Consider the following 26,496-nt stretch of genomic DNA (forward strand, 5'->3'; position numbering starts at 1 on the left):
ATATCATTGACAAAACCCCATGACTTGCTTATGCTGCCTGTCTGCATTGCTCAGAAAACTTCATATCTGTCTGCACAATTACTCCCAGGTCTTTTTCATTTTCTACCACCTTAAGTGTAGTACTACACAGTTGGTACGTTCCTCTGGAGTTACTTCTATCCATATGCAGTACTTTGTATTTGTCGTTAAACTTCAGTTGCCACTTCTCAGCCTATCTTTCCAAATTTTCTAGATCCTGTTGCAGTAGCGCACTGCTATTACTGTCATTAACAACCCTGTCAACCTTTATATCATCTGCAAGAGGCACCAATGTCCTGGTAGGCCTTGTATCTCCTTATGCGTCTTCTGTTTTTTCCAACCTCTTAGTCTTAGGAGGCAGAAAAACATTTCATTCTCCCATCCCTGCTATCTAACCTCTCATATTAGGGTGAGCAGTTGCATTATCTAGCAGTAAAACAGCCTTTATTTCATTAGAAGGAATTTTCAGCACATCTGTGCTGCCGATGTGCGACGCTATCAGATATAAATAGGTTCTAAATTTTTCCTTTAGGACAGAAATTTTTTGTTTGTTAAATCGAGGACCTATTGTATTTTTATAAATAAAATAAAAGGCTTTAGTTGCAATAAAACCAGAACATTTTATTTCCTGTAATTTCTCTTACAAACTCTTACCTCCAAATATATTTAACCCCAGGGGCTCTCATCTGGTGAATATAGGCTTGGAACACCCAGGGTCCTGAGCTGGATATCATCATTCTTCTCTTTCTTGGTGATTCTTTTCTACTTCTGACTCTTGTTTTTTTCTCTCTCTCTCTTTCTCTCTGTCAGGGTAATTCAGAATTTTTTTTTTTGTTGGCTGTTGCAGCATAAGCCTTAGGCTTCCTTGCACCATATGCATAATAATAATAATAATAATAATAATAATAATAATAATAATAATATTCTACTTTACATTGAAATGAAAAGTTATATTAAAATACATCGTATAGAAGTAGAAATAAAATATAGAAATTCAACATTTTGTTGCGTTTTGAAATATGAAATAATTTTTTTTTTTTTTTTTTGTAACCTAAAAATAATGTGAGAAATTTGAGCATTTATTCGTGTGAACAATTTTCCGTGTGGGTATTTTTCATGTGGGCATTTATGACAGTTTTTTTTTTCTGTGCCGAATTTTCGTGTGGGCTTTTTGTCAGTGAACCGCAATTTACAAATACAAACACAGTTTCACGTAATAAATTACTGGTGACCTTAATATAATGATATGAAATATATTTTTTGCTGGGATGTAACATTGTGAAACATGGTGTGGCTAATGAATTTTTTTTTTGTTTATTAGTTTTTATAGAAATGCATACAGCATCTTATAGCTGGCACTCTTGTAGTTGTTCCTCTGGTAATCATCCCTGTTTTCCAGTGGAGTATCCGAAACATCTTCATCCGATTTGTTTTTGTTTACGTGATAGGATGCCAGATACGAAGGTGTTTTGTTTTTAGCATACAGGTATCCTTAAAATTAAATTAAGCTGGTGAGTTGAATCCTGAACATGAAAGTTTATGATAGACGTATTTACGAGATTCATTAATAATTATTTAGTTAAAATATTTTAGAAAATATCTTTAAAGACAGCTAAGTTAGTTCTGTTCGCAAGTTTATGATATGTGTAATAGTCACGAGATGGATTCATAATTTCTTCGGTAAAAATTATTTATCTGTAGCATAGATTGAGGAAACCTGTCAAAATGACAAAATTTTACTGTTTCATCTGGATATTTGAGAAAATGAACATTTTTGTATTTTTTATGGCAGTTTTCTGGATTTCCGTGGATTACTGTTTGGACGCTGCCCATCACTAAACGATAAGCATATTGTAGCTTTTTCTATGCAAGATGAATTTTTTCACCATGTTCAACGCCGATAACCAGTTTTTCCGATGGGGGGGGGGGATTAACTTGAAAATATAAAATATGAGTTTTTAAGCTCATATTACCAAGTTATTTGTATACTTGTGAGAGTTTGTTGCACAGTTTGCTGTGTTTTGTTGCAACAAGCACAGTTTGTTGATTTTTTCTCTTTTTAAAATGTTTAGCAAAGTGCCTTTAATGTATTCCATTCTGCTGGATTTGTTGAATTTTTGTGTAACCCACTGAATAATTCAAAATGATAAAAATAAAACCTTTCTCGAAGGAAATTTTCTGAGAAGTTTTTAAATAAGGGTAATGAGTATATCTGAGGTTGCTAAACTGGTAATTCAATTTTTACTCTGGCTATTGGCAGTGCCAGATTAAAGCACTGGCTAGCAGGGCCCTTGCCCTGGGTGCCGTTCTTCAAGGGGCACCAAATTTTACAAATCATGAAAAAAATATATATATATATTCTTAGTAAAGGGGTCGCCGAAAAAAATCTTTTGCCTGGGGCATGAAAATACCTTGGTCCGTCACTGGCTATGGGATGACCACGAAGAGTGCAAACTATGTATACAGTGGGCATAGCTGAAACAGTCATATGTGACTGCACAATTACCCCCAGTCGGAGCTCACATGTGGTGAGTATGGGCTTGGCACACTCAGGGTCCTGAGCTGGATATCATCATTCTTCTTTTTCTTGGTGATTTTCTCCCTCTCTCTCGGGGTAATTCAAAAAATATTTTTTTGGTTGGTGCAGCATAAGCCTCAGGCTTATGCTGCACCAACCAAAAATGGTTCTTTTACTTTCACATTTTCGGCTATGCCAAAAATGTGAAAGCAAAAGAACCATTTTTGGTTGGTGCAGCATAAGCCTCAGGCTTATGCTGCACCAACCAAAAATGGTTCTTTTACTTTCACATTTTCGGCTATGCCAAAAATGTGAAAGCAAAGGAACCATTCACTCATCCTCAAAGTGTCATTATGCACGGTGCATAAAACAGATATGTGGGAGCACAAAGTTTATTTTGATCTATTTTTTCCCAATATACAGATCATAAGATTTCTTTTCATAGAAATTGTTCCTTTTGAGATATTCAATGGCAATATTTGCCAGAAACTTAACAGAAACTGTAAAGTTTATTTTCTTTACTGCACTGAAAAATAATAATTAAGTTTTTATCATATATATTTTTTAGAAACTTCAAGGTTACTGATCCCCCAGATTGCAACTCAGAAGCTTGCATGGTATCTGACAGATGCAGTGTGAATGTCTGTATTTTTGTCAGCTCACGAAACAAAAATTTAATGCCTTATAATTCGTACTATATACAAATGAAAACAGAAAATACTGTATATCGAGTTAGAGAACATATGGAAGAATTTTATTCCATTTACAAATTTAAAAAAAATTACAGAAAAATTTAAAAAATTGGCATCTGTCAAATGTCATGTTAGCAACAGAAGGTTAAAAAAGGTTTTGCTTTATAACAAAAAAATGTTTAACAATGTTATCAAAATAATGTCAGGGTTAGAAACTTCAATATTATTTTCAAGAGGTATTTACGAAAATATCACCTCATATGTTCACTTGATGGAAGCCATGAAGTGTGTGTGTATGGGGGGGGGGGAGAGTTACCAGAGACAGGCATTAGCATTAGTTGAGGCATATGATGCAAGAAAGCAAGCTTATACAGCATCAGGCAAAAAAAAAAAAAAAGCCCTTCCCATTTCACCCATCCGGTCACTCCAAATGTTTGTCTAGTTCAACCTTAAATTTATTGCTGGAACAGACTTCCATCTGAAACAGATGGAAGTCTGTTCCAGCAATCAACTACCGCTGGCTAAAGGCAAACTTCCGCACATCTATTCTACAACTGTCTTTCCTCAATTTGAATCTGTGCCCCCTGAGGTTCTTAATCTGAGCAAGTAGAGTGTTTCCCGTCGGCATTGAGCCTGCTCAAACCATTCAAGGCCTTATACAGCTCGATCAGATCACCTCGCAGGTGCCTGGTCTCCAGATGCTGCAATTTGCAGAACTTAAGACTTTCTTCTCAAGCGCACCCCCTCATTCATCTTACCAATCTTGTTGCCCTTCTGTGTACTCGTTCTAGCAACTCTACATCCTTCCTAAAATGAGGCCTCCAGACCTGTACACCGTACTCTAGGTGTGGCCTGACCGTTGCCTTGTATAACAGGATTATCACCTCCCTGTCCCAGCTAGCAAAATTCCTATATATCATTGACAAAACTCCGTGACCTGCTCTGGCAGCCCATCTGCATTGCTCAGAGAACTTCATATCTGACTGCACAATTACCCGAAGTCTTTTTCATTCTCTACCTCCCCGAGTGTAGTAGCACATAGTTGGTATGTTTCTCTTGGGTTACTGCTACCCGTATGGAGTACTTTGCATTTCTACTAGTATTTCTTCATTGAACTTCAGTTGCCACTTCTCAGCACATCTGCCCAACTTTTCTAGATCCTGTTGCAGTAGGATACTGTCTTTATTGTCATTAACAACCTTGCCAACCTTTGTATCATCTGCAAATGTGGATATTAAGCCTGATATACCTTCATCGATATCATTGGTAAATACACAAAACAACAATGGGCCCAGCACCGAACCCTGGGGGGGGGAGAACTCCACTAATACCGTAAGTCCATGTTGAGCAGTGTCCTTTTATTACAACTCTCTGCTGTCTCCCACTCAACCATCTCTCTATCCATTGCAGTAATTTGTCCTTAATGCCAATACTGCTCCAATTTATATAGCAGTCTTCCGTGTGCAACAGTATCAAAAGCTTTCCTGAAATTCAAGTATATGATATCAAAATTATTCTTTGCATCCAGTTCCTTTGTGACCATATCGTAGTATCCAATCAAATTGGTCAGACAAGACTTCCCCTTAACAAATCCATGCTGTGTCTGAACTATTACTGCTGTCTTGCCTAGGTGATCCTGTATCACCTCTTTAACCAGTGACTCCATTGTTTTCCCTGGAACAGAAGTTAAACTAACAGGTTTAGAATTATTTGTGTCACCCTTTGAACTCCCTTGGTGAATTGGGGATTCATTTGCACACCTCCAGTCCACGGGGACCTCCCCTGAGTCCAAGGATGCTCTCATAATTATGGCTAAGCGTTTGCTTACTTCCCTTGCATCCTCCTTCATTATAACTGGATAAATTTTTTTTATCCAGTTATAATGGTTTTTTTATCCAGGTGCCTTTTTTATGTTTAACTTCAACAATTTCAACCCCACTTTGCTCTCAATTATTAAAAAATCACTTATCTTGTTGTCAAAGTTTGATAAACTTCTGGCATTCCCTCCTTGAATAACTGCTCATGTGGGAATGCAGATGCAAAATAAACATTCAATTTATCAGCTACTTGAGCAGGATCATCAATAGTCGAACCATCTACGTTAAGTGGACCAATCTGATTCATCCCCTTCCTTCTAGAGTTTACATAAGTAAAGAGCTCTTTGCTGTTTTTCTTTGCATCCTTTGCTAAAGATTTCTTGTAATCTGCACCTTCGCCTGCCTAACCTCTTTTGTGACTTGATTACAGACTAGCTTATATCTGCCGTAGGATTCTGTGTCACCTGATAATTTATATGCAACCCATGCATTTTCTTTTCTGCCACGAGCCTCATTAATTCATCTGACATCCATTTAGGCCTGAACCTTGAATAGTATTTCTTAGTTGGTATGAAAAGCCTAGTAGCCTCCAAAATTAAGTCCCTGAAGTCTTCCCATTTAGAATTCACTGTTGGTAACATCATCAGTTGATCCCACTGTATAGAATTTAAAAACTGTCTGAGACCACTGTAGTCACCTTTACGAAAACAAAAACCCTTCCCTTTACCCTCGATGGTAGTTATATCTTTAAGTAAATCCAACATCAGTACATTGTGATCACTGTCACCTAGTGGTTCCTTTATCTGCAAATTCTTAATGCATGAATAATCACTGCTGATAATCAGATCAAGGGTATTACTCCCTCTGGTTGACCCATCGAACATGTTGCTGTAGAAAACAATCCTTCAATAAATCCACAAAAGTCTTGCTAGCATGTGAGGGACGAACCCACAAGTTCCAGTCAATATCTGGAAAGTTAAAATCCCCCATTACAAGACATTGTGGTTTACTGGCCCATTCTATTTCTCTGCACAACTGTTCATTGTACTCATCAGAGTAATTAGGCCTATAACATACTCCTACTCTCATTATCCCTTTCCCAGTGCTTATGTCACACCAAACAGACTCAACATTGCACTGTCCATCCTAGCCAACTGGATGCACTTCCTTAGATTTTATGTGTTTCTTAACTAACATTATAACCCCTTCTCCTTTCCTACTCTGTTTGTCCTTTCTGTATTCATTGTACTTCCCAAATTCCAATTCTGCACTGCTTATATCTATGAGACACTGTCTCTGATATCTCAACAATATTTGCCTTTGGTGTCTTGATCAGCACTTCAAATTCATCAATTTTATTTACTATACTTGTAGCATTAGTGTACATGCAAATATACATGCACTTGTTCTTACTCTTAGTTACCCTAACACAGCCCGTGTATTTACTTGTTCCATGGTGATTCCCAGCAGCTCTTGAAGTCCCCAGAAACTTGCTCTCTAGGCTGCTGCTGATTATAATAGAAGCAGTGCAAGGATCACTTGCACCTCTGCCTGCAGCTGCCATTAATCATTTAGTCTGTGAATCCCTCCAAGCTAGCAGTTTTCTGACCCACCTAACACTGCCTCAATAGCATCAGCAAATATTCTTGCACCCTTTCTATTTAAGTGTATCCCATCCCTGTAGAAGCAGTCTCTCCTGTTATGTCTCTATTTCTGATGTAAAATATGTCAGTAAAGGTGCAGACAAAGCATAAGTAAAAAATAAAATTTAGTTAAAATTTTTTAATCAAAATTAATAGAAACTAAAGTAAACAGAAGTAGAAGAAGAGTGGGATGATTTATGTGGATGGCATGTATTTTACAGTTGACAGTACAGAGATATATATGGAAGGGGAACAAGAACAGAACTTACCAAAATTGAAAATGCACGAAGAACTTATATATATATTTCTATGAGGGTGGGCGAGCAAAAGAATTGCAGTTGCTCCTAAAAGCTTCCCAGGGACCATAGAAACATACATATACATGGCCAGATTTAGTCATCATGAGATCTTAAACCAAAGATGCTCCAAATTACAATTGTCAATGTAAAATTGTAATTATAAATTTTTATCATCACAGACAGAAATGGCAAGCCCCTCCCAGATGGCCAGGTCCAAAGTCTTAGCTTATGCCAAAATTTGATAACAGATTAAGTATTAAAGACCTCAAAATATTCATTCGTCAGGGACTTCTTTTATTCAGCTTTCTATCTAGAAGAAAGTGTCTAAGCATGGACTTGTGTCAAACAATACAGAAAGTAGCATAATACAAAAATAACAAATTTTGTTTTTTAACTTTATACATCTAGCTTATTACTACCAATACTAAAATAGTCAACTCTCTCTCTCTCTCTCTCAAATGGACAAGTAGATACTTTAGTCTTTTATATGTTATTTTTTATGTTTTTCAGGCTACAGCAATGTTAGGTCGGAAACAGAGTGTGCGAGGTGAGCCAATTCTTGCTGATTATGGGCCCGATGAGAGTCTTAATGAAAATGCAGATATTGAATGGGTAAACAAGGTATCTGGGTGTAATTATTGTAAATATTTAACTTCTATAAAGGTCTTTAAATAGAATACATGTATTTGTATATATGTTGGTATTAGCGTTCTGAGTTATTTTCAGTTTTTTTATTAATATTTAGAATTTTGTCTGGCTGTGCACCTGGGATAATGTATTTGAACACCGGTATGTACAATGCATGACCAAACTTGTTAGCTGCTACAAAAAATGTATGATCCATCATTAATTGTTGTGCTGGTATATCAGCTGCAGTAAAAACAGTTACAAAATAGCATACCAAGCATAAATGGAATTTAGTTTATGGGAATGAATTAATTAAGTAACACTAATATACCATGTGAAAGACTAAGTAGTTTTATTGAAAATAGCTCAATAGAAACATTTAAGCAATTTGGTGATGTTCCAAGAAATGTTTCTATTGAGGTGTTTTGAATGGAATTGTAACATTTTCAATAAAACAATGTAGTCTTGCCCAGTATTAGTGTTGCTTAATTAATTCATTCCCATATGATGACCAGTCATGTACCACCCCTCTTCATAGTAATTAGGAAATTTATTTATTTATTATTACAGAATTCAGCCGAAATTTATCATTATGGTTTCTGACTTGAAAATGGGCTGACTTTCATTTGCATATTTCATCGAGAAAGTTTGTTCTTGTTTAACATGACATCATCAGAAATTTATTTTAAAATATAGTATATATTGATTTTATTTCCAAGAAGAAAAATTGGTTGGCTCTTTAAAGTTAGCTTTTCTATTATTTTATATTAAGCTGTGCTTCATTGTGCTATTTTTTATTGTGCAATGTTGTGAAGGTGATTTTGTGAGGTGGCCTTATCAATGACTGTTACAAGTTTTAGAGAAATAAGGTTATTTGATAATACAGACCTAAGGAATTTAAAGACTAAATTCACAAGGCATAATTCCATATGGGTTTAAATTAACTGTATAATATTGGTGTAGATACACACTAGTTAACCCATAAAATTAAACTACATACGTAGTGTAAAGGCATCATTTTAATTATATCTCATGTTGTGGCTACCTTCACAATGAGATACCAGGTATTGCACTATTTTGAATAAGTAATGCTTCTCTAATAGAGAAGACTACTGTTACTTATTCTCAGTGGGTACCGTTATTTGTTATGTTATTTGGTTTTTAGGAGCATTAGCAACTAAGGCCATATTGCTCCGGGAATATGCGGTGGTCATTCCCTGACCTTTCCGCATCCTCCATATTTGGTGGTGATGGGCTCGAACTCCGATCTAATCAAGAAGCGTGTGCTACGCACTGCTGCTCCTTCCCACTTGGCTATGGAGGCGCCCTTCTCAGTGGGTACCACCACCCAGATGGCACTGTTTTAAGGCTTGTTGGCCTCTTCCACTCAGTGGATGGGCAGGTATCCTGGCAATGCAAACATTCTCTGCCTTTCTCGAAATCAAGGATTTTAGTGGAAGGGAAGGTGGCCAGTTGCCAAGTTAGGTTAAAATAAATTTTTGGTGTTTTTATATTAAAATTTTAGATTAGATTAAATTTAGATATTACCTTTAGTATTAAAATTTTAGATTAGATTACATTTAGATATTATCCTTAGTGTTTCCTTAATTAATCCATTCCCATAAGATGACCAGCAGGGGCAAATCCAGGTTTTGTGGGGTTTGAAGCTTATACAATTTTTGAGGCTCTCTTTAAGAAAAAGAATATAAAATTATGTATGGAAGTGAATATTTATTTAGAATGAGAAAATAAATCGCAACAAATTACAAATTTAAAAAAGCTGATAAATACTACAGACATCCCAAAATAATGTAATACTGTATTTTTATTAATTAACTGCCTGACACACCTCTATAATACTTTTTTTCTAGATGTTTTGGCTGCATACGCTTTGTTTGTCTTTTCATATATAACAATAATTTTGTAATATCATTTTCTATGAAGAGAATAGAAAGATAATTCGGTCTTTCTTCTACCATGGTTGATCGAAATTTGTTTTTTATTATTGATAGTTTAAAAAAGTTTCATTCAGCTTCACAATCATTGTTGGTAATGTCATGTAAATTTTTAGGATTCACTACTCCGTCTGGTGAGACAGAGTATGGATTATACCGAAAAAAACTTACACTGGTCTGGCAGACAATATGGGTTTACTCGAGGTCATTCAACAGAAGATGCATTTCGGGCATTGCTGAGCTACATATTAGGCTCGAACAGTAAAGTATGCCCCTGCAGTCTTTATTGACTTTGAGGGAGCTTTTGATTCCAATGGAACAGCGTTCTTATGATGTTGCCACTTTCAGGCTGTTGAACTAAGATCTTTTGGGTGGTAAAGGACTACTTCATGCATCGTACGGTGATTGTTAAGTCATTGGTTGGTTCCATTATACGAGAAGTGACCAGGGGATGTCCACAATGATCGGTTTTTGGACTACTAATGTTGAACCTAGTTTTGGAGGGCGCTGATTGCGTAAGGACTTTGAGCATACAGAGATGGTGGTGTATGCTGATGATCTTGTGCTGCCTAATGAAGGAAATTCATGGACACAACTAAAAACCAGGTCACATTAGGTTTTGCTTGAACTTAATAACTGGTATAGGTTACATAAACTGACTGTATCAGAATCAAAACAAGGACAGTGGTCTTCAAGGGTCATTTTTTGGATAGAAGACCCCCAGTTGTGAGAATGAATGGATCAAGCCTAAAATTGGCATGTCAATTAAAATACTAGGCATTATGCTTGATGATATTTGACTTTCAACTCGCACGTTACATATCTATCAGAACAGGTGAGGAAATTTATTGGGATGATTACTCGAATCACTAGGGTTGGCTGGGGAATAAAAGGTAAGGCTCTGAACTTGCTATATGAATATGTATTTATCCTGATGGTAACGTATGGTGGACCAATTTGGTTTGAGTGCATAAGTCAAAATGTCTTTGCTAGGAAACTCAGTTCCATTCAAAGAGTAATGCTCCTTAGGATGTGCATGGCATGCAGGACTGTGTCGACTCCAGCTCTGTCTGTAGGTTGTGACTGGAAAATTGCCTATTGATCTGCATTTGGTCTATTGTGCGTTGGCTTACTCTGTCCACCATGGCATTTCCAGCTCTTTCCTGAATATAGAGGTGGACATCTTGGCAGATCCCATTAAGGAAAAAGCAAGAATCTGGGATGCTCTGGTAAATGTCTAGCAGGAGCGTTGTTGTGTTTATGATAGAGGATGGAGTGCACAAAAATTTTTCCCAGATATAAGAAATGCAGCCTCAATAAAGTTTAAATGGTTTGTACCAAACTTACAAGCTATGTTCCTATTGACTGGTCATGGTTCAATTAATGCAAAGTTGCACGATTTAGGAATCACTGAAAGATCTAGTTTCCATTATGGCAAAAGGGAATCATGGGAACATATTATGTGCAACTGTGAGGAACATAGTGATCTGTGAGCTGAATTGGTATCTCACGTGAGTAATCTCAGTCTTATGGCAGAAGGCTGTGAGATGATTCTAGTCGATAAACAGGAGAACTTTTTGGCTTTCCAGGCCTTTGCAACTGCTATTTTTGTTAGGTGGAAGACTCTTCTGCATCTTGAAGCCCTGTATTGGTAATATGGTATGATGTTGTGCCAGATTACCTAAAGTTCTGTGTAGTCGCTCTGAAAGGCCTTGCTTTGTGGAGGCATGAGTCTGCTATATCCACTGCAGCTCCAGCTCCTTGTGCTAGCAGTTCTGTTCTCGGCAGCTCCTTGCACTACTGGCTTTCCAACAGATTCTGAACAGATGTAGCTCTTTGTGATGAAGTTTGGACTTTGATATTTTATTATATTTATTTTTTATGTATTTTGATTATCTTCAGTTTTTTCATATCTATCTGTTTTGGTCGTGTCAGTTTTTCCTTCCCTGTAATTGGGCAAACAGGAGAGGGAGTATATTAGAGCGCTAAATTATGTGAAACTGACAGCGGGGTTGCCATAGGTTTGACTGGGACCACTTTAATTAAAAAATAATGCCCCCCTCTTTTTTTTTTTTCTGAAATGCCAATATGATTGCAGTTCAGATTGCCTTGGTCTCACCTCTTGGTCTCAGCCCACTCAGAAAACCATTACAGGACTATTTGGGCAAGCCAATTTGTTTGCCAATAGAACTCGGTAAGCTTCTGCTATTTTTGTAAGACGCTGGCTGGTGCACCAAATTTGTAAGCCCCTGCTTTTCTTATTTTAATTATAGTGAGAATGCTTATTTTAATTTTAGGTAACACTGGTTATCTTTTGGGCCACTGACTGCATCAGAAAATTTCAGGCTTACTTATACCTTTTGCCAGATATTGAGTGAGACAATGAACAACACCTGATAAACTTAACATGTTTAATTATAGAACAAACAAACAAATTTATACAAAAATTTATCCACAACTTTTCCTATTATGGAAGTTTTCCAAAACAAAAAATGATTACAACAATTCCATTTAGAATATCTCTTCTCTAATCTAATTGACAATCTAACTAAAGGTTTCACTACAGTCTCAAACTGTTAGTCCAGCTATTCTCTAGGCTAAACAAACCAATAGTACTTTAGGACTCCAGAATGCCTTTTTCTTTCCAAATAGCATTATTAGAAATAATAATACCAAACAGTACTTACAATAAGTTATATTTTTCAGTGCTTTAGGGTCAGCACCTTGACCTTCCCATACCTTCTGTGACGACTTCCTCATCTAATACCTGGCTTTTAATTCCTATCTTCCTCTCAACTCACCACGATTCCTCCTTGCTGCCTTGAACCTAGTTGACTGAATAACCCTTTTATGTTGGCTGGAAATTTCTCCTTTCTGAAATCCAGCAAAAAGCTTGCCGATTCCCGACTGACTGTCTCCCATAATTTCACGACTAGTCTTGGTAAAACCAGACTACGTCTCCAGAACTCTTCCTCACTAGCACTTATTATCCCCTCTATTATTAACTCCATTACTAACTTCCACTTTGTTACTCACTCCATTACTAACCACGACTTCATTTCTCACTTCATCACTAACTAACCACTACTCTGCCACTCCCTCTATCATTAACTCCTTTACTTTTCTTTCTAACAACCTTATATATAACCACGACTTCCCGGCATACCTTGAACCCTTTACCGACCCCCCCCACCATTAATAGAAATATTCGTCGTAATTCCGCCCGAAATTTGCATGCCGTCTTATAACTGTGTTTGTTGTTTGGTTTTTAGGAGCATTAGCAACTAAGGCCATATTGCTCCGGGATATGCAGTGGTCATTCCCTGACCTTTCCACATCTTCCGTATTTGGTGGTGATGGGCTCGAACACTGGTCTAATCAAGAAGCGTGGGCTACGCACTGCTGCTCCTTCCCACCTAGCTACGGAGGCGCCCTTATAACTGTGTAGTAACGTTCATCCACCAAATGTTTTTTTTTTTTTTTTTATATAGTAAGCCTTAAGCTTACAACTCCTACAGGAGCAGTGCCTTTGCCGACCGGGCTAGCCGAGTGGGTAAAGTACCTGCCCGGCAACCCAAAGGTCGCGGGTTCGATTCCCGCCTCGGGCTTGGATCAAAGTACTGCAAAAACCTTGGGAGGTCCAATATGGCCACAGAAGCCGATGCGCCAACAACTACCAAATCAAGAAAAAAAAAAAAAGGAGCAGTGCCACCAATAACATCCTATATAAGACAAGATGAAATATTATTAGCAGCATTGATGAAAACAAGTTTATAAAGCATCAGCAAAAAAAAAAAAAAAAAAAAACACCTCTGACTCCAGCATCACTTGTCTATCCCCTTTAAGTTGTGTAGTTTTTCCTTGAATTTATTCAAACTTCCCACTTCCACAACAACAGATGTAAGTTTGTTCCAACAATCAACCACCTCCTGGCTGAAGGTAAACCTCTGCACATCTGTCCTGCAACCATCCTTCCTTAGTTTGAATATAGCATTAGTAGAGGCATATGATACAAGAAAGCAAGAAAGCTTGCTTTCTTGTTTAAAAAAAAAAACAAAAAAAAAAAAACCCTTCTCGTTTCACCTATCCATTCACTCCAAATGCTTGTCTAGTTCTGCCTCGAACTTATTTAAGTTTTCGACCTCTGCTACGACAGATGGAAGTTTGTTCCAACTATCAACCACCTGCTGGTTAAAGACAAATTTCTGCATGCACATCTATTCTACAAATGTCTTTTCTCAATTTGAATTTATGTCCCCTCAGGTGTGAGTAATCTGAGCAAGAGGAAGAATCCCATCAGCATTGAGCTTGCTCAAGCCATTCCTCATACACCTGAATTAGATCATCTTGCAGGTGCCTGGTCTCCAGATGCTGCAATTGGCAGAACTTAAGTCTTTCTTGGTAAGAGCAACCCTTCATTCCACTAACCAATCTCGTTGACCTTCTCTTCACTCGTACCAGCAACTCTACATCCTTAAAATGAGGCCTCCAGACTTGTTTACAGTATTCAAGGTATGGCCTGACCATTGCCTTTTACAAGGGGACAATCACCTCCTTATCCCTGCTAGCAAAATTTCTGTGTATCATAGACAAAACTCCATGAGCTGGCCTGGCAGCTTGTCTGCATTGCTCAGAGAACTTCATATCTCACTGCACAGTTACCACCCAGGTCTTTTTTATTTTCAACTGTTCTGTGGTACTACACACAGGTCACCTAGGCAGGAAGGGAGGAGGGTTACGCTGTTAGTTAAGAAACACATAAAATCTAAGTGCATCCAATTGATATTGGTGGACAATGCAATTTTGAATCTGTTTGGTGTGACAAAAGCACTGGGAAAGGAAAAATGGGAGTAGGTGTGTGTGTGTTATAGACCTAACGAATCTGATGAGTATAATGAGCAATTGTGCAGAGAAATAGAGTGGGCCAGTAAATTAGAGTGTCTTATAATGGGGGATTTTAATTTCACGGACTGGAATTTGTGGGTTGGCCACTCACATACTTACAAGGCTTTTGTGGATTTATTGGATGATTATTTTCTACAGCAGCATATTCGGGAGGCAACTAGAGGGAGTAATACCTTTGATCTGATTATCCGTAATGATTCTTCATGCATCAAGAATCTGCAGATAAAGGAACCACTAGGTGGCAGTGATCACAGTGTGCTGAAGTGGGATTTACTCAAAGAGGTAACTACCATCAAGGGTAAAGGGAAGGATTTTAGAGATAGTATTTAAATTCTATACGATGGGACCAACTGATTATGTTACCAACAGCAAATTCAAAATGGGAAGCATTCAAAGAAATAATCTTGGAAACTACTAGGCTTTTCATACCAACTAAGAAATATTGTTCAAGATTTAGGCCTAAATGGATGTCAGATGAAATAATTAGACATATGGTAGAGAAGAAAAATTATTATTATTAGCAGCCATATGGTGCAAGGAAGCGTGAGGCTTATGCTGCACAAGCCAAAATAAAAAAATCCCGAGTTACCCTGAGAGAGAGAGCGAGAGTAGAAAGGAATCACCAAGGAAGAGATGAATGATGATATCCAGCTCAGGACCCTGGGTGTGCCAAGCCCATACTCACCAGATGTGAGTCCCTGGGATTAGCATGGGATACATATAAATTAACAGGTGATGCAGAAGACTATGATAGATATAAGCTGGTCTGTAACCAAGTTACAAAGGTGGTTAGGCAAGCAAAGGCAGATTACAAGAAATCTTTGGCAAAGGATGCAAAGGAAAACAGCAAACAGTTCTTTACTTATGTAAACTCTAGAAGGAAGGGGATGAATCAGATTGGTCCACTTGATATCGCTGGTTGAACTGTTGATGATCTGCTGGGGAGAGTCTGCTGACGAGGCCACTAGTGACGGTCGTGTTCAAAGCCGCTAAGTGGATTTTTCTTATTTATTGATTTGAAATTATTGTTTTTCTAAAACTTTTGATTTAAATTTAGTAGTATAACATTATTTTGTGATTTTTTGATTAATCTGGTGTATTTATTCTTTACTCGGCCTTGTAAAAGTATCGGTAAGGGTTTCCACGTGTTCGTAACTACCGTTACCGTTAGTAACTTTCCCGCCATTGTGATACCGTACTAGATATACCGTAGGTTATATACTGTACTAGATAGCGTTAGTTGAACTTCGTTAGCAGTTAAATTGTACGTTTAAATAAATGCATATAACGACTTAGATTACAAACGTAATATAATTAATAACATAACATAATTAATTAATAAATTAATAGAATCATGACTCAGACCAGAGCAGCAAAGCAAAAGGCTCAAGCTAATGGAAGTGCTGTGGCTCAGAGCAGAACTGAGGGGGGCAGTTGTCCTCTGACTCACAGCCTTATAAAATGCACTGTTTGCTTGATGTTTGCAGAGCAATCGGGTACGCGACATGATACTGCCAAGGGGGATGTCTTTGTGTGTGCGCGATGCAAGGAGTGTATCGATATCAGGCAACAACTCGGCGTTCTTGTGGGCCTATATGAGAGCTTGAAGGACAGGGTGGATGCCCTCGAAGAAACTAAATTGAGGGGCCCATCAAGCTCTCAGCTGCCCACATCAACGCCAGAGCTTGCACTTGGGCATCGCGTGACACAGAGACAACCCCTAAGGCAGAATGCGCTGGTCCCGAAGGAACTAGTAATTGTTGGTGACTCTATTGTCAGGGAAACGGGGAACATGCTTTGTAAAAAAGATAGGTGGAACAGGACCAGGGTATGTCTGCCAGGGGCAAAGGTTGATGACGTTGTAGAGCGAATATCATCTTTTAAGGGCACAAAAGGTGATATAGTTGTACACGTTGGCACTAATAATATTAAGAGTAGGAGACCGGCAGAATTACTTAACAAGTACAGGTCACTGTTGAACAAAAGCCAAGAATTAGGGTTGAATTTGAAAGTGTCTGCAATTCTGCCCAGACACGATAGGAGGGAGTATATGATGAGAGCCTTGTCGATCAATTCGGCCCTGGAAAGATTTTGCAAGGCTCAAGGGGTAGAATTTTTTTCAGCCTGGACTGTACTTGTTAACAGGAGAGATTGCTTCTACAGGGATGGGATACACTTAAATAGAAAGGGTGCAAGAATATTTGCTGATGCTATCGAGGCAGTGTTAGGTGGGTCGGAAAACTGCTAGCTTGGGGGGAGACAAAGACCAATAGATTGACAGTAGCCACTGGCAGAGGTGAAAGAGATTCTTGCACTGCTTCTATTAGAATGAGCAGAAGCCTGAAAAACAAGATGCATGGTATTTCAGAGACTGCTGGGAGCCATTGCGGTACAAGTAAACACATGGGTTGTGTTAGGGTAGCTAAGAATAGAAACAGGTGCAGGTATACTTGCGTGTACACCAATGCTAGGAGTTTAGTAAATAAATTTGATGAATTTGAGGTATTGCTCAAAACATCGAAGGCAGATATTGTTGGGATATCAGAGACGTGGTGTCACACAGATATAAGGGATGCAGAACTGCAATTTGGGGAGTACAACGTCTACAGGAAGGATAGACAGGATAGGAAGGGAGGAGGGGTTATGCTATTAGTTAAGAAACACATAAAAACCAAGGAAGTGAAGCCAGTCGACATCGCTGGACAGTGCAGTGTGGAGTCAGTTTGGTGTGACATAAACATTGGGAGATCAAAATTGAGAGTAGGAGTGTGCTATAGGCCTAATTACTCTGATGAGTATAATAAGGAACTGTACAGGGAAATAGAGTGGGCCAGTAAATCAGAGTGTCTTATAATGGGAGATTTTAATTTCCCAGATATTGACTGGAATTTGGGGGCTGGTTACTCACACACTAGCAGCACTTTTGTGGATTTATTGGATGATTGTTTTCTACATCAGCATGTTCGGGAGGCAACTAGAGGGAGTAATACTCTTGATTTGATTATCAGCAGTGATTCTTCATACATTAGGAATCTGCAGATAAATGAACCACTAGGTGGCAGTGATCACAGTGTGCTGAAGTGGGATTTACTCAAAGAGGTAACTACCATTAGGGGTAAAGGGAAGGGTTATTGCTTCCGTAAAGGCGACTATGATGGACTGAGACAGTATTTAAATTCTATACAGTGGGACCAACTGATGATGTTACCAACAGCAAATTCAAAATGGGAAGCATTCAAAGAACTTATCTTGGAAGCTACTAGGCTTTACATACCAACTAAGAAATATTGTTCAAGGTTTAGGCCAAAATGGATGTCAGATGAACTAATGAGGCATATGGCAGAGAAGAAAAATGCATGGGATACATACAAATTAACACATGACACAGAAGCCTATGATAGATACAAGTTGATATGCAACCAAGTTACAAAGGAGGTTAGGCAGGCGAAGGCAGATTACGAGAAATCCTTGGCAAGGGATGCAAAGAAAAACAGCAAAGAGTTCTTTACTTATGTAAACTCTAGAAGGAAGGGGATGAATCAGATTGGTCCACTTGATATTGATGGGTCAAGTGTTGATGATCCTGCTCAGGTAGCTAACAAACTAAATGAATATTTTGCATCGACATTCACACATGAGGAGTTATTCAGCGAGGGGAATGCCAGAGGTGTATTCAACTCTAGCAGTAAGCTACAGAATCTTGAAATAACTGGGAGTAAAGTGGAGGAGAAACTGTTGAAGATAAACACAAGAAAGGCACCCGGGATGGATGGGATCTATCCAGTTATATTAAAGGAGGCAGCAAAGGAAGTAAGCAAACCCTTAGCCATAATTATGAGAGCTCCTTGGACTCAGGGGAGGTACCCATAGACTGGAAATGTGCAAATGTGACCCCAATTCACAAAGGAGGATCAAAGGCTGACACAAGTAATTATAGACCTGTGAGCTTAACTTCTGTTCCAGGAAAATTAATGGAGGCACTGGTTAAAGAAGCACTGCAGGATCATTTAGACAAGACTTCAGTTATAGCTCAGACACAGCATGGTTTTGTTAAGGGGAAGTCTTGCCTGACCAACTTGATTGGATACTATGATGCAGTCACAAAAGAACTGGATGCAGGGAATAACTTTGATATTATATACTTGGATCTTAGAAAGGCTTTTGATACTGTTGCACATGGAAGACTGCTACACAAATTGGAGCAGTGTGACATTGGAGGCAAATTGCTGCTATGGATAAAGGGGTGGTTGAGGGGGAGAAGACAGAGAGTGGTAATCAATGGACACTGCTCATCGTGGACTGATGTTATTAGTGGAGTCCCTCAGGGCTCAGTGTTGGGTCCATTATTGTTTTCTGTATTTATAAATGATATTGATGATGGTATATCGGGCTTAATGTCCAAGTTTGCAGACGATACAAAGGTTGGCAGGGTTGTCAAGGACACTACTGACACTATGCTGCTGCAACAGGATCTGGAAAGGTTGAGCAGATGGGCTGAGAGGTGGCAAATGAAGTTTAACATTGACAAATGTAAAGTACTACACATGGGAAACAGCAACCCCAGAGCAACGTATCAACTCTGTGGTACTACTGACAGTGGTAGAGAATGAAAGGGACTTGGGGGTGGTTGTGCAGGCAGATATGAAGTTCTCTGAGCAGTGCAGACGTGCTGCAAGAGTAGCTCATGGAGTATTGTCAATGATATACAGGAATTTTTCCAGCAGGGATAAGGAGGTGATTATTCCATTGTATAAGGCGATGGTCAGGCCACACCTAGAGTACTGTATACAGGTCTGGAGGCCTCATTTCAAGAAGGATGTAGAGCTGCTGGAACAAGTACAGAGAAGGGCAACAAGATTAGTGAATGGAACAAAGGGGTGCTCTTACGAAGAAAGGCTTAAGTTTTGCAAATTACAGTGTCTGGAGACTAGGCACCAGCGAGGTGATCTGATAGAGGTGTATAAAGCCTTGAATGGTTTAAGCATGCTCAATGCTGATGGGATTCTTCCTCTAGCTCAGAAAAATCACCTGCGAGGGCATAAATTCAAATTGAGGAAAGACAGATGTAGGATAGACGTGCGGTAATTTGCCTTTAGCCAGTGGGTGGTTGGTTGGTGGAACAGACTTCCATCCCTTGTGGTGGAGGTTGATAGCCTAAATAAGTTTAAGGCTCAGCTGGACAGGTATTTTGAACGAACAGAGGGGTGAAGTGGAAGTGGTTTTTTTTTTTTTTTTTTTTGGCTGATGCTGCATAAGCTTGCTTTCTTGCATCAAATGCCTCTACTAATGCTAATGCTAATGCTAATGCTAATGATCCTGCTCAGGTAGCTAACAAACGAAATGAGTATTTTTCATCTACATTCACACATGAGGAGTTATTCAAGGAAGGGAATGCCAGAGGTGTATTTAACTCTGGCAGTAAGCTAGATAATCTTGTAATAACTGAGAGTAAAGTGGAGGAGAAATTGTTGAAGATAAACATAAAAAAGGCACCTGGGGTGGATGGAATCTATCCAGTTATATTAAAGGAGGCAGCAGAAAAAGTAAGAAAACCCTTAGCCATAATTATGAGAGCTGGAAATGTGACCCCAATCCACAAAGGTAATTACAGACCTGTTAGTTTTACTTCTGTTCCAGAGAAATTAATGGAGGCACTGGTTAAAGAAGCATTGCAGAATCATCTAGACAAGACTTCAGTTATAGCTCGGACATAGTATGGGTTTGTTAAGGGGAAGTCTTGTCTGACCAATTTGATTGGATACTATGATGTAGTCACAATGGAACTGGATGCAAAAAATAATTTTGATATCATATATTTGGATCTTAGAAAGGCTTTTAATACTGTTGCACATGGAAGACTGCTGCACAAATTGTAGCAGTGTGGCATTGGAGGTAAATAGCTGCTATGGATAATGGGATGGTTGAGTGGGAGAAGGCAGAGAGTGGTAATCAATATACACTGCTCTTCCTGGACTAATGTTATTAGTGAAGTCCCCCAGGTTTCAATGTTGGGTCCATTGTTGTTTTCTGTATTCCTAAATGATATTGATGATGGTATATCAGGCTTAATGTCCAAGTTTGCAGACAATACGAAGGTCGGCAGGGTTGTTAATGACGCAAATGACGGTACACTGCTGCAACAGGATTTAACATTAACACATGCAAAGTTGTTGTTGTTATTTAGGAGCATTAGCAACTAAGGCCATATTGCTTCGGTGATATGCGGTGGGCATTCCCTGACCTTTCCGCATCTTCTGTATTTGGTGGTCACGGGCTCGAACCCTGGTCTAATCAAGAAGCATGTGCTACGCACTGCTGCTCCTGCCCACCTGGCTACGGAGGCACACAAATGCAAAGTACTGCATATGGGAACCAGTAACCCCAGAGTAACGTATCAACTGCAGGGGCTCACATCTGGTGAGTATGGGCTTGGCACACCCAGGGTCCTGAGCTGGATATCATCATTCTTCTCTTCCTTGGTGATTCCCTTCAACTTTTCTCTCTCTCTGTCAGGGTAACTCGAAGAATTTTTTTTTTTTTTTTTTTTGTGGCTGGTGCACCATGAGCCTCATGCTTCCTTGCACCATGTAGCTAATAATAATAACTGTGTGGTACTGCACAGACAGTAGTAGAAAGTAAAAAGGACCTGGGGGTAATTGTGCAGGCAGATATGAAGTTTTTTGAGCATTGGAGACGGTCTGCAAGAGTAGCTTATGGTGTCTTGTCAATGATATACAGGAATTTTTCTATCAGGGATAAGGAGGTGATTAACTCCTTGTATGTGGCAATAGTCATGCCACACCTTGAGTACTGTATACAGGTCTGGAGGCCTCATTTTAAGATGGATGTAGAGCTGTTGGAATGAGTACAGAGAAGGGCAACAAGATTAGTGAATGGAACAAAGGGTTGCTCTTTCGAAGAAAGGCTTAAGTTTAGCAAATTACAGAGTCTAGGGACTAGGCACCTGCAAGGTGATCTGATTGAGGTGTATAAAGCCTTGAATGGTTTGAGCGTGCTCAGTGCTGATGGGATTCTTCCTCTTGCTCAGAATAATCATCTGAGAGGGTATAAATTCAAATTGAGGAAAGACAGTTGTAGGATAGATGTGCGGAAGTTTGCCTTTAGCTAGTGGGTGTTTGATTGCTGGAACAAACTTCCATCTGTCGTTGTAGAAGTTGATAGCTGAAACAGATTAAAGGCAGAACTAGACAAACAAACGTTTGGAGTGAGTTGATGAGTGAAATGAGAAGGGGTGTGCATGGTTTTTTTTTTTTTTTTTCTTGACTGATGCTATATAAGCTTGCTTTCTTGCATCATGTGCCCTTGCTAATGCTAATCTGGGATTACTGCTACCCATATGCAGTACCTTTCATTTATCTATGTTAAACTTCAGCTGCTATTTCTCAGCCAATCAATCTAATTTGTTTAAATCTTGTTGCAACAACTTACCCCGATTACTGTTGTTAACCACCCTGACAACCTTTGTATTATCTGCAAACTTAGACATTAAGCCTAATATACCTTCTTCAATATTATTAATAAATATAGAAAACAATAATGGACTCAGCACTGAACACTGGTAGATCTCACTAATAATATTAGTCCATGAAGCAGTGTCCATTAATAACCAGTCTGTCTTCTCCCACTCAAATATCCCCTTAATCAAAGCAGTAAATTTGTAATCATCCCATGCATTTTTCTTCTCTGCCACTAGCCTTATCAGTTCATCTGATATCCATTTAGGTCTGATTTCTCTTAGCTGGCAAAAAAATGCCATTAAATTTTACAGTTACTGGTACCAATATTGCCCTTAATGCCACACTGCTCCAATTTGTACAACAGTATTTTATGAGTAACAGTATCAAAACAAAAGGCTTTCCTGAAATCCAAGTATACAATATCAAAATTATTTTTTTTCATCCAGTTCCTTTGTTGTTGCATCATAGTATCCAATCAGATTGGTCAGACAAGGTCAACCCTTAACAAATCCATGCTGTCACTGTAGTATAATTGCATTCCTGTCTAGATGATCCTGCATTACTTCTTTAAAGCAGTGGTGTGTACTTGTCTGTGTGTGTGGCACCTCCCAAGCCAGGTGGGAAAGAGCAGCAGTGCGTAGCACACTCTTCTTGATTAGACCGGGGTTCGAGCCCATCACCACTAAATACGGAGGATGCGAAAAGGTCAGGGAATGACCACCGCATTCCCTGACCTTTTCGCAATATGGCCTTAGTTGCTAATGCTCCTAAAAACCAAATAACAGCAACAACTTGTATCTGTGTATGAATGTGACCTTACCAATCTGTTGTATCAATGAACTTTTATTTATGTTGTTAATGTTACTTAGTGTATGCCAGTGTGTGAATAAATGGACAAGTTGAACTAATGATTTTGTAAGTTTGACAGTCCCTGGGTAAACTTAACCTGCAAAAAAAAAAAAAAAAAAAGAAAAAAATTTTACATTCATAGTGCTGTGATGAGTGAATGAGAATGTTATGACGAATGTGCATTCTGAATATTGTTTATATATACAGGGTAATTATAAAGTCCTTATGCAGTTTTAAATTTTCATAACTTCCGTTTTATACATGATAAAATCAATCTGTAAAAAGGATAAGTGAAAGAATTTATTATAGTTTTATGTACATTTATTCTTCGGATTGTTAATTCTCAATATGACTTGCAGTAAAGGATTTTTCTACAGCTGCCACACTTTCCTCACTTACGCTTGGCCTTCCAGATCATAGTTTATTGACAGAACCTGTTTCTTTAAACTTTTTCATCCAGTTATTTATGGAATTCCTGTGTGGTGCATCTTTGTTGTGATGTACTGTTGTGATATTTTTTGTACTGTGATTACAGACTTTAACTCAGCCAACCACAGCACACAATTTGCTTTCTCTTCTATTGAAGCCATTTGGTCAAGCCTAATTATGCAAAAAAATAATAATAATAAAATTTTTGCTAAACTGCAATAAAATAAATGAATCAGTCTTAGTACATACTAAACTTTACTAAATTAAATTTCTAATGTATTTTACAGGTTGATTTTATCATGTATAGAATGGAAGTTATTAAAATTTAAAACTCCACAAGGATTTTATAATGACCCAGTGTATATAAAAAATTACTATAACAATGAAATGGCAGGTTAAGATGTGAAATTGTGCTATGACTGATCTTGGCCATGTGTGTAAACTGAGTGATGGCCAAATGAGTGTGTGTGTATTTGTTTTACTTATATATGTATATATAAAAAATAAAATTAAAAAAAAGTGGGTGTTCAGTTTTTATTCAGGGTGATGTGATTTTTTTTTTTTTTTTTTTTGATTTGGTAGTTGTTGGCGCATCGGCTTCTGTGGCCATATTGCACCTCCCAAGGTTTTTGCAGTACTTTGATCCAAGCCCGAGGCGGGAATCGAACCCGCGACCTTTGGGTTGCCGGGCAGGTACTTTACCCACTCGGCTAGCCCGGTCGGCTGGTGATGTGATCTGTCAGTGTGTAAGATGAAGAGTGGAACAAGGTAATTGGGAGAGAGAGAAAGTTGTATTGTGTAACTTTGTATGCGTGCTGAATATATGTAATTTAGATATATACATATTAAAAAAAAAATGTCTTGAGTACCTGATAGGCAAGAAACTGATGGAGTGTGTGTGTTATGAATTCAGTTTGCATCATGGGGTCCCCCCCAATTAACTGCAGTGGTGGGGGGTAACCTTCCCAGGAATTCCCCCTCCTGCCATTGCTGACTCCATACTGTTTCTTTCTTGATGGCATGGCGTGGGATGCTGACACTAGTGTCAGCTGGTCTGGCTGGCACTTCATGTCAGAGTACTGACAAAGATGCCTGGATGGCACCCAAATTCACATTGGGGTCCCAAAGTCCCCAATGTGTGATATTTATTCTCCCATTCTCTTACCTAAGGGCTCTGCCCCCCTCCCTCCTACAGTTTTTTCCCGGCAGGCTCTACCACACCAGACACTATCACCCGTGTAGAGGGTGGGTTGCCTTTGCACTCCTCTTTTTGTTCATCACCCTTTTCTCAAACACTTGAACTGTCATCCCTGCACTCATTGCCAATAAAAAACTTGTTTTTTTTTTTTGGACCTTCCTGGCACTCTAGGTACTGCCAGGATTCACCTCACCAGACTTCTGTGACTCTATTGACTGGCCCACCTCCACGGTAAAGGATAAATTCTGCATTTTATGACTTAATCAGTACTTCCAATTCATCAAATTTATTTACTGTGCTCTTAGCATTAGTGTACATGCAAGTATACATGCATCTGTTTTTACTCTTAGTGTTTTGGAAAATATAATGCTAATGCTATATTTCAACAAATAAAAGGGAAGAACTGGAAGGGAAATTTTTGAGGCTAAAAGTAAATAAGGCACCTGGGGCAGATAGGATCTATCCAGTTATAATAAGAGAGGCAGCAAAAGAGATAAGCAAACCTTTAAATAAGGCACCTCGGGCAGATAGGATCTATCCAATTATAATAAGAGAGGCAGCAAAAGAAATAAGCAAACCTTTAACTATAATTATAAGAGCATCAGTGAATTCTGGGAAGGTTCCTATGGGTAGAAATGTGCAAATAGCCTCCAGTTCACAAAGGGAATCAAAGGGTGAAGTGAGTAATTCCAGACCTGTAAGCCTGACTTTTGTTCCAGGGAAAATAATGGAGTTGCTTTATATAAGAAGTAACACAGTACCATCTAGAGAGGAATGCAGTTGTACTGTAGTCACAGCATGGATTCGTTAAGGGGTGATCTTTCTGACCAATCTGATTGGATATACTGATGCAGTAACAAAGGAAATAGATGCAAAAACTAATTTTAACATCATATACTTAGATTTCAGAAAAGCTTTTGCTAATGTTATGCATGAAAGACTGTTGTTCAAATTGGAGCAGTGTAACATTAGAATTATCTATGGATAAAGGAATGATTGAGTGGGAGATGACAGACAGTGGTTATAAGTGGGCTGTGCTCTGCTTGGACTAATATTATTAGTGGAGTTTTCCAGAGTTCAGTGCTGTGCTCATTGTTGTTTTCATTATTTATTAGTGAAGAAGGCATATCAGACTTAATGTCTTAGTTTGCATATGCTCCAGAGGTTTGTAGGGTATTTAATGACAGTAAACATGGTATGCAGCTGCAAGGTGTAGAAAAATTAGACAGATGGGCCGAGAAGGTGCAATTGAAGTTTAACATTGAACAAATGCAAGTTGCTGCACATAGGTAGCACTAATCCCAGAATAACATACCCAACTGTGTGATACCACTCAGGGTAGAGGAGAAAGAAAAGACCAGGTGGTAATTGTTCAGTCAGATATAAAGTTCTCTTAGCAGTGCAGGCAAGCTGTTAGGACAGGTCATGGGGTTTGTCAATGATATACAAAGAGAAATTTTGCCTGCATGGAAAAGGGGGTAATTATTCTATGTATTATATAAGGGAATGAGTAGGCCACATCTTGAGTACTTCAGACAGGTCTGGAAGCCTCATTTTAGGAAGGATGTGGATCTGTTGGAATGGGTGCAGAGAAGAGGAATGAGATTAATGAGGGGAAGAAAAGGATACTCTTATCGGGAGAGAACTGAGTAGTGAAAATTAGTGTCTGGAATCTTGGCACCTCTGAGATCTGATTGAGGTGTTTAAAGCTTTGAATGGATTCAATAAGCTAAATGTTGATGGCATCCTTACTCTTACTCACAACTCACTTTTTTTTTTTTTTTTTTTTTTGATAGTTGTTGGCGGATCGGCTTCTGTGGCCATAATGCACCTCCCCAAGTTTTTGCATTTTACTCTGATCCAAGCCCGAGGCAGGATTTGAACCCACAGCCTTTGGGTTGCCAGGCAGGCACTTTACCCACCTGGCCCAACTCACATACAGGGACATAAATTTAATGGATGGTTGCAGGATCAAAGTGCTTAATTTGATTTCAGCCAGAAGGCAGTTGATTATTAGAACAAACTTCCACTGTATTGGTTGGCAAGACAAAATATGTTTCAACTGGTT

General features: G+C 38.7%; 1 protein-coding gene across 1 annotated transcript in view; it reads left to right on the forward strand.

Moving 5' to 3' along the window:
- The first annotated feature begins 1,429 nt into the window (after positions 1–1,429).
- na (sodium leak channel non-selective protein na) overlaps positions 1,430–26,496 on the forward strand; it is a 605,671-nt gene continuing 580,604 nt past the window's right edge. Inside the window, exons 1-2 of the mRNA XM_090376183.1 lie at positions 1,430–1,529; positions 7,498–7,608. Coding sequence (XP_090232309.1) covers positions 7,507–7,608 — 102 coding nt within the window. The 5' untranslated portion in view covers positions 1,430–1,529; positions 7,498–7,506. The remainder of the gene's footprint in view (positions 1,530–7,497; positions 7,609–26,496) is intronic.

The sequence above is a fragment of the Mastigoproctus giganteus genome, chromosome 6, assembly GCF_048544385.1.
Source record: "Mastigoproctus giganteus isolate SK-2022 chromosome 6, ASM4854438v1, whole genome shotgun sequence".
Lineage (NCBI taxonomy): Eukaryota > Metazoa > Arthropoda > Arachnida > Uropygi > Thelyphonidae > Mastigoproctus > Mastigoproctus giganteus.